At 46.8% G+C, this 17,193-nt stretch overlaps 1 protein-coding gene across 5 annotated transcripts in view; it reads left to right on the top strand.

Moving 5' to 3' along the window:
- Positions 1–17,193, top strand: part of NTRK3 (neurotrophic receptor tyrosine kinase 3) — a 326,625-nt gene that overhangs the window by 222,517 nt on the left and 86,915 nt on the right. Inside the window, exon 13 of one of the 5 annotated variants that reach the window (XM_030578294.1) lies at positions 9,922–12,503. The exons of the other annotated variants lie outside the window; for them this stretch is intronic. Coding sequence (XP_030434154.1) covers positions 9,922–10,040 — 119 coding nt within the window. The 3' untranslated portion in view covers positions 10,041–12,503. Of the gene's footprint in view, positions 1–9,921; positions 12,504–17,193 lie in introns of those variants that run through there. 5 annotated transcript variants of the gene reach the window in all.

Raw genomic sequence — 17,193 nt, 5'->3', positions numbered from 1 at the left:
AAGAATGAGTTTCTGGGTACGGGTTGTATTTTAGACATAACTATCATGCTTGTAACCAGCTGCTGTGCTTCTGGGAAGTGAGCTTGAAACCTCAGCGCTTTGTGGGGAGTGGAGGGGGCTTTGGGCATCCTTTGGCTGCTGGTGTAAAGAAACCTGTTACCCGGTCTGGTACGCTGGGCATCACCGCTCTCCTGGCTTTGTGCCCACTGCACAAGAGACCCCAGTGTGTTAACTGTTAGACCTGTCTCTGTTGTTCCAAGTCTGACTCTGTTAGAATCGTCCTTCTTAGGGCTGACGGGAGCCGAAGTGACAAGGCAGTTAGTGGATTAGGGCAGCAGAGTGAGAACCATTTGGCGTTTCTCTCCCAGCTCTTCTGGGTGCCTTTAATTAGCATGATTGTAGTGCACACGATTGCACCATGTTCTTTAGTTCCCCTGGTTAGAATAATGATTCCCACAGCTCCTTTTGTAACCAATGCTGATCATTTAGAAAGACTCCGGTTAAAAGCTGTTGAGCTAAGGTGTGAAAAAATGATCAAAGTTCAGCTGCAGCGTGCTCACAGTGACACACACGCATTCTCACGTCGCATGCCTCTTCACACCCGCATCGTACGCTCACCCTTGTCACTGTCGTTCACACAGGTCACACCCTCCTGAGGGCCTCGCCTTTCTGTGCCATCCGCACACACAACATCCACTTACACAGTCTCACACTGATGCTTTCTGTGTTGCTCAGACATACAGCCACACGTACAACGAAACTCCTCTCCGCCACACTCAATATCACTCACATACATGTCACATACTTACCTTTTGTGTCACTTGCTTGTCCCTATCACGTACTTGCACACCCAATGCACTCACACAGACGCCCACCACACACACTCTCACACATGCACAACCTTTCTGTATCACTCATCCCATGCACACTCAGTACTCTGACCCCCCATGTCCAGTCGCACACATAGCCACGGACTGTAGTCTCACGTTCAGTCACACGCACAGTCATCTCTACCCAGATATGCGGACACGATCATGAATGTGTGCACACTTGCTCACTTATGCTGTCTCTCCCACACACTTACAACCTTAGTAGCTCTCCCTCTGAGGCCTCTGGTACATCGGCCAGTGGTGACTCCTGGCTGCCAGAAGCAACAGACAGAAAATGGATGTATGATACATTGGGCTGAAGTATAAAGGAACATTATTTTGGGTAAAGCTGTTCCCCTCACTGCTCCCTTTTTAACTCTTGAGATGGAAGGAGAATTGGGGGGAGGGGTTTCTGGACAGTTGTATTTTAGTGAGTTATCTTCTCCCAATGCCTGCCTGTACTGACTCTGGGTGAGTGCATCCTCGTCTCTCCTGTGGATCGTTCCTCCTCTATGGCAATTGATATTTGAGCTCCAGTTGCTTGTGACAAAAGTGGGGCAGACAGATACAAAGCCTTGCACAGAATTATACGGTGTGAAATGAGATCTGACTGAAGTGCTTTAAACCCATAGTGCATTTATGTGACTCAGAAGGTGGGGGAGTTAGTTTGGGGCTCAAAGTAAAACTGGGTCAAGCAAGGCCTTGTCCATCATGTGGATTCACGAGACACAGAGCTGACTGTCAAAAGCTCCAGTGCAAAAATTCACAGTCAGGTTACTGACAGGAAAAATTTGCAGGAAAGAGAGCTTTGTCGTCCTCAAGAAAAAAAAGAAAAGAAAAGAAAAGAAAACTCCAAACGAGGTCGCCAAATGCTTTCATCCCACTGAGCATTTCAGCCCCTGGCCCTCATTTTCAACCCTGCACTGATGTGCTGGGCCTTCCCTAGCCACCCTGTGCTGACCATCCCTAGGGTGCTGGGAGGGGCGTCTCATGCATCGGTCGTCATCCCTTCTCGCTCCCTGCAAAGCAGACTGCCTGGGAGCCCCCAGCCCTTGTCTCCTCTCCACTTTGCTGACTCTCCTGTTCTGCTGGGGGAGGGGGGAAATGCCGTCCTGCATTTTATACCATATTCCCACAAACAGGCAGGGCTTTAGGTGCTGTCTGTGGAAGGGAGGTTTCTAGCCATGCCTCCCTCTGTAGAGAGAGCCATGTGATGCCTGCCTCGTTCACTTGGGGCTATTGGGAATGCCTAGGATTATTCCTTAGAAGCAGCATGTTCCCAGTACAGGCTTCGGTTCCTGTACACCCTGTGAGGACTGCAAGTTTCTGTCTTTGAGGGAAGCACCCTTGTTTGTGCATTGATTTGAATGTTGTTCAGAGGGCATGCTACTCTGTGTCACAAAGATGAGGGACAGGAGCCCTCCCCACTTAACTCTTTGGAAGAAACTTATTCCTTAACTGACTTGCTTTTCTTCACAAGGAAACTTTTTGAGAACCAGATAGTGGGGAATTGGCAGGGGAAGCAAATCCATGGTAGGTTCCTTCTTTTACAGAGTGGTCTGCAGAGTAGAAGAGCTGGAGATGTGCTCTGTAAAGGTTAACAACACCCATCCACATAACTGCTTAATGGCTTAAAAATAACAAACCCCTATTGCACTCTGCTCTTCTGCAGTCTCCTGCCCTCAGCGATTTCTGTTCCTATTTAGAACCATTCTGTAGAGACAAACACCTGGTTCCCGGCTGAGCTCCCTGGTGCTCTTCACTCTTAAAGCACCACTTTCCATCACTGTTTTAAAAGCTCCAGGACATTGGCTCCAGGACTCTCAGGCTGGTATCGCTGCCCAGATTCCTTGAGAACAGTTGTGTCCTTTCCAGGCTACAAGAGGCAGTGCTGGAGCAGATGACTGGAGGAAGGGACTTAAACCAATGAGACTATCTTGGGCCTCGAGCTCTCTTCTACTACTTCCTTGTCCATCTAGGCATCTGGATGGAGGCCTTAGGGTAGGAGACATGAACGGTCCCACATATCCAGGACAGCAGAGATGGAATATTTTTTCTCTCCAGCACATATACCTCCTTTGGCTGTGTGCTGTCATCCTCCTACCAATTTGTCTGCAGTAAACTCAGCTACTGATGGGTTGGGGATTTGGGAGTGGGCCAGCAAATTGTTTGGTGCTGTCTAGTTCAGTGCCACCTCAAACATGTATCCTCCTTTGTGTCTCTTGTGCCATGCCAGCCACTTCAGTCATTAGTTTAAAGAGGGCACGCTGATCTCTGCACCCAACCAACAGAGTAGCTAGTGAGAATGTTATCTAGTGGTCAGGGCAAGGGAATGGGAGACAAGGCTCTTGGGTTACATTCCATCTCTCTCACGGACTCTTTCTGCTATCTTGGACAGGTCACGTCCTTTCTCTGTGCCTCAGTTTCCCCATCGGCATAATAGTTAAAACAGCTCCTGCCTGCTGAGGCTTAGCAAACTAATGTATATAGAGCCCTTTGAGATTGAAGAGAAATGTATAATGTGATAGCTGTTATCCTAACTGGGGGGTTTCCTTTGTGGGTTGTGTCTTTGACTTTCCAGTCTGGTAGATCAGCCACTCCATGATTTGTATTAAACACCAATTAAATAACCTGTTTAGTTAAAAACAACCAACCAGGATTTCTTCCCAATGGGCTCTAATTCCTGGGCAGATTGGTTTATGATTCCAACAACGCCTGTAAACAATTTCCACTTGAAGTAGTTGGAGAACTGAGACAGTGTAAGAATAGTACCAACACCACATACCGACCTGCTAGGCAAACCAAAATTGCTGCAGAAGAGCTGAGAAGCTCTTTTGAAAAGGTGCCTGGTTCTCAAGTCAGAAGCGATCTAGGGGCAGATGTAAAGATGGCAAAAGAATATATTTAAAAATCAAATATGTGACAATGTATGCTCCAGTATAGTATTTCTCAGACAGAGTCCCTAATGCTTTGGGGAGCGTAAGAGCAGAGGGGAGAGAAGCTGAGACAGAGCAATGTCAAAAAGAAATGGAGAGTCAATGAGGTGGAAAGATAGTAGAGATGGTTCCTTCTGTCAACTGGAGCTGTGGAGGAGAAGGCTTTTGCACAAAGCAGTGAGTAGAGAGAGATGAAGCTCATGATATCGGCTGGAGCAAATTCATAGAGTGTTTTGTTTTTATTTTTATTCCTGAGTTCAAGATAATTTGTTTTTCATCACTAATATATCCAGTGACCGCTTCGCTGTACACCTTGCATTGCTTTGGTTGTTTGGACAGCCAGGATATACTGCCCTGTGCACTTCACAAACTGAGAGCCTCCCTCCTGCATGTTACAAGTCTGACCCTATCTGACTGAAAGAAGACTGAAATGCTAAACTTTGTGCATCATGGGTGAAACTGGTGGGTACCCAGTCCTCCCTCCTCCAAGCAATCCCACGTACACTGACTTCAGTCTAATGAAAACAAAGCTGGAGATGGGGAGGCCTAACTGATCTGGCTGAGTTCCACCATACACTGGGCCTCTGAGTAGCTTTAAATAGCTGCATCACAGTGCATTCTGTGTGGGGGGGGAAATATGGCTGTAATCTTCCATGACATGGGTGTGTCAAGAGCAAAACACTGAGCACCTGCATATGCTGTAGCAACCTTGACACTGTTGTAGCAGAGCTCAAAGTGATCTTTGTATTTCTGTCACTCACTCTCTCTCAAATTCATGCTTTTTTTCCTACCCTGGTAAACACTTTCCCTTTCTGCTTCAGGGGCTTTTCTTAAGGAGAGGGGGAGTGATGGGGAAATCTTGGATCTCTGCCTTTAAGGCTATCCGGCTACAGCATTTAGTATCTTGGAACCACTCCATCCACAAAGGAGTTCCAGAGAAAACAAACTTGTGATCCCAGCTAATATGGAAACATCTCAGATTAATGGAGGCAACAGCAGAAATATTCTGGATACAGGAATTCTTCTGACCAAAGGTTTAATGAGTCTGACACAGGATTCTTAAAGATCCTGTGGACATCAAATGGAAAGCTCTGAACACTGCTTTCTTCACAAAGATTCCTGTGTAGTTGTTGGGTGTTTTCAGTATTTCTCTTCCCCTGTGTTTTAAGAATGAGAAAAATCTGCACGAAAACAGGATCTTTGTGCTTCTGCTCTTTATTCCACACACCCCCACCCAAGGTCATGATCCTCTGATTGTGACATCGCGGTTGGTTCCTGTGGAGATGACGGAGATGCCACAAATGGAGGGTTATAACTTCAGGTGGCACCTAAGCCAGAGAGGAGTTAGGCAATTTCAGCTCTCCTTGAGGTAAGTGGGAGTTCGTTCAGGCTGCTCTCCACAATTTATGAGATAGAGCCCAGGGAGAATAAACAGCAGTAAAAGGTGAAGCTGCTGCTAATGGACAGAGATCCTGTTTCCATGCAGATGTCCCCAAGAGTCAAGCCCCAGGGACAAGGGGAACTGACTGAGGCAGTGAAAAGTGATTCTGCCTTTCCAATAGGGATGTTCACTAGCTCCTAGGACCCATTCCGAAGCTGTTAAATGGGGTTGGTTCCACTTTAACACTGGCTTGATATTAGATCACCCCAGTGAAGCTCTTCCAGGGGCCTAATTCTTCTCTTTCCCGCAGGTTGTAAATCGGTAGTAACTCCCTTGAAGTCGAGGAGATTGTAACACGGGTGAAGATGAGGAGAATCAGGCCCAGTGGCTTTAGCTTGGAGTGCAGAGAAGGCAGCATGGCCCTTGTCTTGTGGGAGAGAGGAAAGCAGCACCTTAGTTCACGTTCTGCTGATCCGTTGTGGCTGGAATTGTAGTTGCAGGGCTGGTCCTGTCCCTTGAAAGTGGGGGAGGCTCCTGAAGGAGCCCCTGCCTCTAAAACATAGCCCTGGGACTGAGTGAATGTCTCCCACAGAGTTCACAAGTTCCAGGGCACGATGAACTTCATGGGGCTCTCCCTCATCAGGATGTGCAAGGGACTCTCCTAACCCTGAACACACAGACTGGCTCCAGCACATCGACTAGACTGGATGGCACCAAACAGCACTTCCATCTCTTGTCTTCTCAGATGTCATTCCGAGGAGCACTCCTCCTATATAGAGCTATAAAAGATACCTGGACACTGGATTCTCCCATTGTTCTTGCCTATGTTACGTGTTCTAATGTAACATGAGAAGGGCAGGGAGGGACCACTATCAAGTAGTTTAGGCCTTAAATATGAGCTAGGTTAGCGCAGCTATAATTTGCTGGAGAGTCTCCTCCTGATTCTAAATAGCTGTTGTTAATTTAGCACTACCTCTCTTTCCCAGGAAAGAAAAAAAACAATCATCCCGTCCATGCTGTGCATACCATAGCCTACATTGCTGCAGCGAAAGCAGCTTCCACCCACGCAGCCAGCAGGTGGCAGTTAACTTGCAGACAGTTCCCACAAGTGTGTCTGTGCTGCTAGTGTCCCGGCTGACTATGTGCCAGTTTCTATATAATCCCCTGGAGCTACCCTCCCTTTGCGGTACCACCTTCCACTTTCCTGGGGCACTCCAGGGTTTGAAAAGCCCAGGCTGGATAGCACTTTAAAATGTTGGCAGAGTGGGAGGCAGGCAGACAGTATAGTACAGGGACCCAACCAGGAGGAGGCTTGGCTCTGAGTTCCCTTTTAAAGTAGCAAAAAGGGTGCTAGAGGCTGTTGGAAGGCCAGAGCGGAAACTAGGGAGAGTCAAGGAGGATGAGAAGCTAAATGGCTAGGGAAAGAGGAAGGGCTATCACATATCCCTGGAACAGGTACCCTCAACCCAGCTCTCTTTTCAGCAGCCACCCCCTCTCAGACTGCTTAAGACAAGTGCTCCATCTGATCCCACCCACCCCAAGATGTTAGACTGTCCTGCATCTAGTTACATGTAAGCCAGATCTGATCCCCTTTCCTCCTTCACCAGCAGCCAAAACGCTCCAGGCATTTGCTCCAGTACAACCACATGACCATCAAGAAAGGTGGTTTCATATTAAACTGGTCACCATAGATCAGTGATGGGCAAAGGGGTGAGGAACAATCACCCCCACCCTGAAGTGTTGCCTGTTCTTAGAGTCCGATTTTCCACAAGGCTTTGAAATGCCTGACTGGTCACTAGTTACCAATATATTGGAGTGTTTTCCTCCCATTTTCCATCTGGTACTGTACCGAGTGAAAATGTCACAAGAAGAACTGTTTCAAGATTTCCCCAGCCTGCTCCAAAAGCAGGAGGTGCCAGAAATCCTCTTTTCATGAGATTTCCAAGCCAATTTTGCAGGAGCTAATGGTTCAGCCAGTAGAGATGGTGCTTATCCCATCTCTGAATCTTTTGAGATTCACCCATTCCAACCCTAGACATCACTGAGGACATCATCCATCTAACATATGACAACAAAGAAGAAAACCTAGCAAAAGCCGTGTTAGTTTCTGATCCATATGAAACAGAACAGGGTAGAGGACTGCAGATGGGGAGAGGAATATAGTTTTGCAACTTCTCTGAGGGTTTTACAAGCAAGAGAGAGTAAAAGGCAACAATTAAACACCATAAAAGAGTAATGGACAATATCTCATTTTTTGCCGGATCATTTGTAGGTCTGCTCAATACCCTAAACCCTGGGAAACAAAGACTTCCACCCTAGCACACCCCTCATTGTCTCCCAGTAAGAGGCACATGCCACTGATCAGACCCAAATTTGCTCCCATCCCATGCAGACCCAGCATTCTTGCTCTTTTATTTATTGTCCATGGAGAGCTTTGAAGCCTCCAGCTGTGCTTGCAGAACTTACCACTGATGCTAAGGAAGAAAGCCCTAGGACTTTCCAACTCCTGGCCTGGCTGATTTTTCATGTGTCTCTTGCTTGAGGGTCTTGGTGCCTAGCAGGCTTTGGGTCTGCTGCACAAAAGGGGTTTGCAATAAAATAAAGCAGAGACCAGAACTCGGCAGAGACATTTGATTTTATTGAAAGTTGACTCCTCCAGCCATCTGCCAATGAATTTAAAGTGCAGTTATATTCTGAAAAGTGACTGGGTAAAAATGCCATTCCGGGGTGCCATGTTTATTGTCTGCCAATGACTCTGATAATAAGCATGCTCAGTTTACACGTTCTTTTCTAACTGTCAGCCAAACTGGGATCTTTCTCACCAGGAATGAAGATTCTGCTGCTGGAACTTGGTTAACAATTTTGGTTATGATAATTGAACCCAGCTCGCTGTCCCAAAGACCTGTCGATTCTGCAAGGCCAACAGCAGTAACAGATAGTTAAAAATTATTTTTGTCTTCGAAGCCAGCAGACCTGACTGCTACATGCGTGCAGGGATCTGATGAAGAAGAAGGGGCCAGTTTTATAAAGGTGCTTTTCAGGGTAGAACCGCATTTTACAATTAAAAGAGATGATTTTTTTGCTGTCTGGCTTGGATTCAGGGTTTAGTGAGCCCAGGCCATCTGTCTCTGTCCCTTCTGTGTCTGATCTAGTAGAGGTCACCCTGCATGTTGCAATCGAAGGGATAGGTTCTCCTCTGCACGCTGTCTGCTCTGGTGGAAGCAATCCCGAAGCCAGCTTCAGCAGTTAGTTCGAGGATTCCCTGCCCAGGGGAATCCTTGAGTTGTGTAGAGCGGCTAGAGCAGCACTTGCACCTTTTGGGTGGGGCAAAGGCATCCCAGTGATTCCCAGCTGCTGGAACTGCTCAGGAGTAGCTGGTATGGATGTTCGAGCCCTGAGGCGGCATTAATGGTCATTGTTGACCAGACTGGCAGCCTGATGGACTTAGGATTAGGAAGGCACCAAAGGTGATGTAAAAGCTACTCTTGCACCCTCTTTGCCCAAGCTTCATTGACAGCAACTCAGCTGTAGCTCAGGAACTACCTACCTCCGACGACATCGACCATCCTCGCTCCTGCCCATCTCATTCCATTGTGGCTGCCTTCATGTTACAGGAATGTTATCAATGGGAGTCCACAAAAAGAATTGAAAAATTGGCTTGGCTAGATGACAGAGGAAGGGCGGACATGGGAATTCTTTGCAATTACCTGCAGGTGTAAGCACCAAAGAGGCGGGTACATGGGGCTAGCCATCGGGGTGGGGGGGAGAGAGGGGGTGTAGAACTAAGCAAAGCAAAGTTTAGGCTGACCATTGGAAAAGTGTCCTAACATAGAGCCAGAACATAGCAAACCCCCCCTCCCCCAAGAGGGCTCTGGGACAGGAAATCACCAGGTTTCCCCCATTGTTCCATCGGGAACAGATAAGGTTAGCTCCCATTAGTGCCTGAAATAGGCCAAACCTGGTGATGATGGCTCCATTGGAATCATAGCAGTAGGGACTCTCCCAGGCTGAGCCTGCCCAGGGAGGGGGCACTGTGCAGAAATGACAATCCCAGGTTGTTGGTGCCTTGGGACTGAAGGAGGGATGATGTATGCGTTCCCTGTCCCACACACTCTTCCTTCTGACCTGACCAGGGCAGACCCTAGACCCACAGAGTACCCTTCCCAGCAGGGCTGTGCCCAGGTGGGAATGAGGCGATCCACGTACAAGTGATCCCCTGAGAGTATAGCTCTTGAGACTGAGCGGACAGGCTGAGTCAGTGAAATCAATGAGGCTGTGAAAGGATGTCAGAGGAATAGTAGAGGGAGCTCTTGTGCTTTTGCTTTTAGAAGCTAGCCTGAACAAAGCAGTGGGGACACCGCAACAGAGAACCCCCCACCCTAGGAGATGGACTAGATGTGGACTAATAGGCCTCTGCCATCTCTAACTAACATGAATCTGTTGGGAAAATAATTCACAGAGCATTTGCACCACTCCTTTTCCCTGTCACAATCATGTACCTCCTGAAGCCTCTGTCTTTCCCTTATGAACTGAGATAGCCAGCTAGGCCCGGCAAAGAGAGGGCAGTTTGACTTTAATTTAACTGCAGCCATTTGCTGGTTATTCGTTTGGTTCCTTTTTAAATAATTACGTGTGTGTCGGTATCTCTCTCTTTTTTTCTAGTTTTGCTCTTTTTTGTTTTTTCGTTTACTTTATTTTGTTTTTTTCTTTTTTCTGTTTTTTGTTTTTCTTTTAGGTTTCAGAGAAATTATGTTGAATCCAATAAGCCTCCCTGGACATTCCAAACCTCTTAACCAAGGCATTTATGTTGAGGATGTCAGTGTTTATTTCAGCAAAGGACGTCATGGCTTTTAAAAACTCCTTAAAGGTCCTTGTTCTGATGCCAAGTTTATAGGCTGTGTCCTCAGAGCGGTGGGAAGCAGTGAGCGTGCTCTGTACGGATCAAGGCCTTCTAATAGGATTCTGCAGCCCCGCCAGTACACATGTTAAAGTCAACCGAAACCTGTGATTGTCTGTCACCAGATATCAGGGTTGTTCTTTTCCTCCAATAGTTGCTGTGTTCGTTAAATGTTCCTGCAAGGTCCCACAGCTGCAGTGAGAGCAAATAAAGAAAATTTAAAGCCCAATTTAAAGGAGTCATCCTAATGACACAGTAAATAATTGTACTTTTGCTTGAAACAACCAAATTGATGCTGTTAGTCACGTCCTTCCTGCTTGGAGTTCTCCTTGTGAGCTTGTGTCTTCACAACACCCAGTGAATGCCGCCATCACGTTTTCTTGTGGCAACACCATGGGAGGTCTCCCAGAGCGAGCGGAGATGGGGGATCCTGGAAGACACTAAAGCATAGCGAAGACTTTTGGTAAGAACAAAGGAAATCCTCTGCTCCCCGTTTTTGCACAGAAAGTGAAGATGGGCAGGAATAAAAACCTTACTTCTCTGACAGGAGAGAATGTGGTTATTTTTGAAATACAACTGTCCTAGGAGGCTTTTTTCATTTGTGTGTGTTAGAACAGCTCCTTGGCACTGACCGTATCATTGTTGTGCTTTGGTCTCTCCCTACTGCTGGAATGATGAGCTTTATCTGAAGAGTTTCCTGGACTTCCCACATGGATAGAACGTCAGTGGTGTAGGATGGTTCGTGACCTTGCCGGGAGTAGGGCAGTAAGCCAAGTGAGAAAGCATATCAGACACATGCTGGCCCCAGTCAGTGAACCCATGGGCCTTTTTTCCTCCCCTCCTTCCTCACTGAGGTAGAGATGTAGTGTAATCCAGTCATGTACACAGAACGATCAGCTAAAGGCAGACAAACTGAAGGGGATGAAAACATTCTGTTGCTTCTTTGGTGGCATAAACAGAAATATTGATCCTATTCTTTGGTCAATATTTGTATGTTTTTTTCTCTTGCCTTACTCCATCCTCAGCCTCTCAGATGGAAAAATCAAACCTTTGATCCTACCTTTATGAGAAGATAACTGCCTTTAATGGCAACTCACAGTCTGGACTGGCCTGGGATGGGTCTCTCCTTGGATACTCTGGAGAGCGCATGCATGGGAAAGGAAGATGTGCTCACAGACACCACTGAAAACCTATAAAATAAGGCAGGTTTTCAAGGAGGCGGGGGAGAAAAACAAAGGATCCAGGTTTGGTCAGATCCCTTTCTGGCAGGAGTTGCAAACTATGAGCTCCCTCACCAGTCGGTTAGCTTGCTTGCCTCCCTCCATGGCCTGAGACAATGTTTGTCATCACCAGCCCTGATAGGTTGCTGCCGTTGGGAAGCGAGAAGGTTCCCCCTCAGCCAGCATTGAGCAGAAGTGTAAGAATGGGATGTTCCATTGTCATCCTGCCCTTCACGAGTGTCACGTGGGGAACATTCCTAGAGATTGCAGGAATGTTCTCGAACTCCACACAGAGACGCTCCACTGAACATTCCATTCTCTTGCTTCTCTTACTGGTTCTCGTGCATAAAAATGTGAAGTATAATAGAAGAGAAATGGTGGCAGTTTGTTTTAAATTAATGCATACACATGAAGGGGCAGCTGCATTAGAATTGGGAGAATTCAGTGCGGATCACATAAGGACCCACAATCAAAACTTGAACTGAAGAGTAATATCCCATGAAATTTCCAGCTCAGATTGGAGCAAGAGAGGTGGGAAATGTACAAGGAGATGACCTGTTGCTTTCATTATTTCCGCCTCGGTTTTGCAGAGATTCAGAGAGTTAGGAGACACTTCAGAAAAGCATGTAAGAGCTGGGTGCTTGTCCAAACTGAACTCCCCATCTTCTGAAATTTGCCCATCCCATTTGGGGATGTCCTGTTCAGGATGAACTGCTCAGCCTCGTGGTCCTCTCCCCTTGCACTGCTCAGGGGACTCTGCTCTCAACTGTATGTGTCAGACTTAGAGATGTGTGGACCTGACCCAGAACCTTGTCTCCAAACACCCTGTTGGAGGACAGTAGAATTTCACAGTTCAGGCCCATCTCTGCTCAGAAGCTGTCCTCCCTGACCGTACAGAAAAATTTAAAATAGTTCTCCCCACTGTGATTGACGTCTCAGTTATTTAAACACCAACTAAAAGTCTCTGGTTCCTCACTGCCGAAAATGACAGCCAGTCGCAGTCATTTGCAATTGGTGGCTTTAAGTAGCAAATCTAAGGATTTTTCTTTTAATTATTGTAAATCATTACCTCATTTCCTGTCAGTGAGAGTCCTCCATCCCTAAGCATTCTTATCTTGCCATAACTATCATCTTGTGCTATGGAAATGGGACAATCCCTTTTTCACAGAGACTATAGGGGTGTTCAATGTCTAGTTTCTTAATAAACACTTTATTTTCTAACGAAACACCTGCACCAGGTCTGTTCTTTGAAGACAAAATAAAGAAAAGGTCAGACTGATGCCTCCCATACTTTACTGCTTAATTATGCGTTTTGGGTACAGTTTTTTGGTTGGGAGGGAAATTTGCTGTTCTGGTGTGAAAAGTGCTCAGCTCTGAGGCTATGTCTACGCTACCGTGGTATGTCAACCTACTCTCCTTAGGTCGGCGTACTGTGGGGTATACACCACAAGGGGTCAGTGGGAGAAAATTTCCTGTCGACTTACCTTACTCTTCTCATTGGGGGCAGAGTACAGGGGTCGAGTGGAGAGCAATCTGCAGTCGATTTGGCGGATCTTTACTAGACCCGCTAAATTGATTGCCGGTGGATCAATCTCAGCACGTCAATCCCCGCTGTAGTGTAGACCTGCCCCAATGCTTGGCTCTGTCACCCATGTTGGTTTGGAGGCTGGTCTTCTCATAGAACTGTGGCTCTGCTGACTACATATCTGAATAGCTAGTGATTCCCAGCCACCCATCAGCACTTATCTCCAATGACCTCCCTCTCTGGGACACAGCAGGCTAACAGGCAATTTAAGAGCTTACAAAAATGGGCTCCTTTGCCAGAGGACAGAGGAACGAGTGGTGGCTCTTAGCTCATCATTTTATCTGGGTCTCTGAAGCTTACCTCAGCTCTACTTGCACATGTGCCAGAGCAGATGTCCCAGCAAGGATCCTCGATCTGGAAGAGCTATCCCGTTAAGCTGATGGCTGCGAATGGAGTGGGGATGAAGGTAACTTTGTTTTACTCAGCCTTTTCCCCATCTTTGTCTAAATGGACAAATGTCTCAGTTGCCCCAGGGCTTGACTTGAGACTCTCCATGATCTGTCAGGCTTGGTAAACTGGAGGGATGGTGACAGCTGTGCCTATGAGGCTGTCAGGCGAAGCTATCATTTTCATAATGTTCTCACCACCACCACACGAACCTGTAAGTGTCCATGTGTGCGTATGCGAAAGGAGGGGAGGAACTCCAGAACGATGCTGGATGGGAGATAGTTGAACTGACAGCAGTGGGATGTTGTAAGAGCAGTTTCACTGTAACTCTTCTGAAAAGGCCCAAGGAGGTTTTGATGGTCTCTCACTGGCCCCCAGTGAGCAAAATAAGGTACCATGGTCTGGCACAATCTGCCTCTCCAATGTCCTGAGTTGACTTTCAAACATGCATTGCATGGGTGCCATAAGCAGTTTTCTGCCTGTGCTTCTAATCACAATATCTCTGCCTGGTGAATAGGTGCTGGGGTTGACAGCAACAAGGTCTTGTTGAACCCAGGATGCCCTTCAGACTCTCTCCCACTCCAGGCCCTGTGCCAGTGTACCCAGAGAGGAGGGGATGTGCTCCTCTGAGGGGAGTGGGCATGATTCACAACCTCACGTAGAGGCTAACCAACTCACTGCTGCACTGGTTGCCAGATCCTAGGCTTCCCCTAAGCGTGCTGGAAGCATGCAGCCATCGGGAGCTCACCCCAATCTTTCCCTTTGCCCAGTGTGCCAGTTCCCTGGTTGGGGTTCACAGATCCGTAATGCTGCCAGCCGGGACCTGATAATCTATTACTGTAGCCTGACATTATGGCCCAGTTGTGGTCAGCCTTCAGTCCTCCTGCCTTGCATTTCCATGGAAGCTGATTTCTCCAAGCATGTGAATTCCCATGACCTCAATGTATTTTGAAAGCTGTGAACCCCAGATAAGCAGGCATAGTTGTGTCTTAGCACTTGAAAGAAGTAGCGGAGGTTCTCATTGTGCTTGCTGGTGGGTTTGGGGTTTTTTGTATCTGGCAGTGGATCACTAATACTTGTATTAGGACTTCATGGTTACTGAGACATCAGTAGTGTGAGCTAGTGACCAAGTAAGCTTCTATGTAAAATAAGTCTAACCAAGACTGAGGTGCATGGGCAGAGCTGTGCAGAACAGGAGAGGGTGGTGCAGGTCGGGACTGAGGTGCTGGCAGAACATACTCTGGAAGCTTTCACAGGCACTTGCCTGCACTCTGTCCAGCTGTTTCCACAAACTGCACAAGGTGAGCTCAGAAACTCTGACCACTGTCTTGTTGATCTAGAAGGCCATTAGCACTGATCAGCACATTATCCCAGAGAAACCAATAAAGCTCCTTTCAAGAAAACCCCACTCCTTGCTTCCCTCTCCCATTCTGCCCTTAAGTTCTCCATGCTCCCAGTCTCTGCCTTGTCTCTGCCCAGTGGACAAAGGAGAACAGCAAAGAAACTCCTACTTCTGTCAGCTAAGTGCAGCGGAGCATCATCCCTCCATTTTGATTTGTACCCAGTGCAAGCTGCAGATCTCACGGGTTAAGCCCTGGCATTAGCAGAGGATAAAGAGCCCTCGATACAGCAGTCAGGCTTTAAACAAAGGCTTGAAGGAGCCTAGAAAGGAGTGCGCAAGAGAAATCAATGAAGGGCGACTTCATTTTTGTTTAACGCTTTGAACTGTTCCAGCTGTGGCTAAAGTAATGAGCCAAGGAGTCCTTGTTACCTCTATATTTACCAATGCCTCCAGGTGCTGATCAATTGACAGAAAAGTTTAACAAGTCACAGGAAAATGAATACAGCCACTTTAAAGGGGAAATAGCTTCTCCTTTCCGCCACCCTCCAGCTCTTTGGGCTAACTCTCAAGTTCCACTGCTTTTTCCCCGCTTGCATCTGTATCCTGAGCCCCAGACATATTATTTAGAGCTGGCGCTCTGTGTTCAGATAGACTCCTGCTTCAACAATCTCGTTAGTGCTGCCGTGATGGTCAGTGGTACATTAAATTCCCCAGAGTAATCGTTTCTCAGCTGCTTTTTCATCCATCCATGTTCTTATTGAGCTGTACAGACAATGGTTCATATCCATCCATGATGTAACTCTGTTAGCTTTGGTGGCTTTAACCCAAGGATGGATTTGAGCCAATATATGGCCATTTCATTCGGTCAGACGCTGAGAAATTTAGATTACCCTTCTTAGCATTTCTCTTACACAGGAACTGTTCACCATTTAATGCCAGGAAAGAAACAAGTGTCAGGAAGGCCAACACCTAGATCTTTCAGAAGTTCAGTTGTGGAGCTTCTCTACGGTTCTTGGAATCTCAGAATGGGAGCTTCATCTCCTGATTAAATGTTTAGTTTTGGATTTCACCAACTTGGATATACCACGAGAGTGGTTCTTACTTATAGGAATTTGGTATGTTTGTTTCCATCCAGTGAGTGATCTCCTCCTGCTTTTGTTCGAATCAATGGGCACTTTGCCATTAACTTCACAGGGACCAGGACTCAACTGTAAGCCAGGAAGACTAAAGACGAGCAGAAATCTAATGCACCCTTAATTGAGTTTGGTTTGGTTTGGTTTGTGGGTTAAGGCTTATTTCAGTTCTTAGTTTGAAAGAACTAAACCTCTTTATGCGTTATAGGTGAAACCGCGTTATACTGAACTTGCTTTGATCCACCAGAGTGCGCAGCCCCGCCCCCCCTGCTCCTCCCCCTTCCCCGGAGCACAGCTTTACTGCATTATATCCATATTTGTGTTATATCGGGTGGCGTTATAGCGAGGTAGCGGTGTAGTTCTCCCGCCCTGGTAAATACATGGCAGATTATTTCCTTGACAAGAAAAGATGATGGTCTTTCCAACACTAAAGTAAAATGCCAAGTACAAGACTGTTATTTTGAACTTTGATATCGGTTTTGAACTAGTAACTGTAACTGCTGACTAATCAGCAGGTGCAAATCCTGGATGCTCTGAACAGAGCAAAGGAATTCATTATTAGAGCTGGCTACATGATTCATTTTGGGGTTAGTGAGCAATATGTGACTTGCTTCTGGTTTCTGCGAACAGGTGGGCTGTTCATAGGGATTTGCTCCATGGTTTCAGTGGATATCTTTCAGCACATTGTGCCTTTTTATCTAGAACAATTTGCTTCAAATATTCATTATTGTGTTGTGTGATTGGTCCATGGTGTTGTTTCTGCTCTCTGATTGGATGACTGAAAGTTTTTAAACAGGAAAATGGTGGTGATGACCAATGTGACGGTGCTATTGAACAAGTACTACTACTGTACTGGATCAGTCACTAGCATGTTATTTCTGTATCATATATGGGGATGGATATTTCACCCTAGGGATCTGTCTGAGTAGCAGAGCCTACCCACCTATAGCAAGCAGAAGGAGGCCTGGTCTAATAGTCACCTAACAGCTTGCACTTAAGAGTCATTAAGAGAAATACCAGATCCAGTAGCCTTAATGGCTCTAGCCGGATCTCTGGGCAGCCCACAAACTGGTCTGAACAGGGGGAGTGGGCAGGACCCATGTACACTTGCTAAAGAAACCAGGAAGACAAAGGGAGAGATGTGTGGTTGATACAGGAAGTCAGAGACTCTCTCTCTAGGGGAGTCAGAGAGACCCAGACTGGGAGTTGCTCTCAGACACCAGAGCCTACCAGCCTGGCTGAAGAAATGAACCCTGGGTCGCCATTACAAGATGGTAGTACTTTAGGTAAGATAGATGGTGGTGGTTGTTTTAACTCATTTTCGTGTAATGCTCTGTTGTAGCTGCTAAGTAAAACCACTTTGTTTTAAGAGGCTGTTGGTCATTGTATCACTGGTCAAAGGTTCCCGAAAGGAAGAAAGGTAGGTACCCAAAACCCAGGCTA

Source organism: Gopherus evgoodei, chromosome 10 (genome assembly GCF_007399415.2).
Source record: "Gopherus evgoodei ecotype Sinaloan lineage chromosome 10, rGopEvg1_v1.p, whole genome shotgun sequence".
NCBI classification, from domain to species: domain Eukaryota; kingdom Metazoa; phylum Chordata; order Testudines; family Testudinidae; genus Gopherus; species Gopherus evgoodei.
The sequence above is the reverse complement of the archived record's forward strand: the minus strand, read 5'-3'. Positions and strand labels throughout refer to the sequence as shown.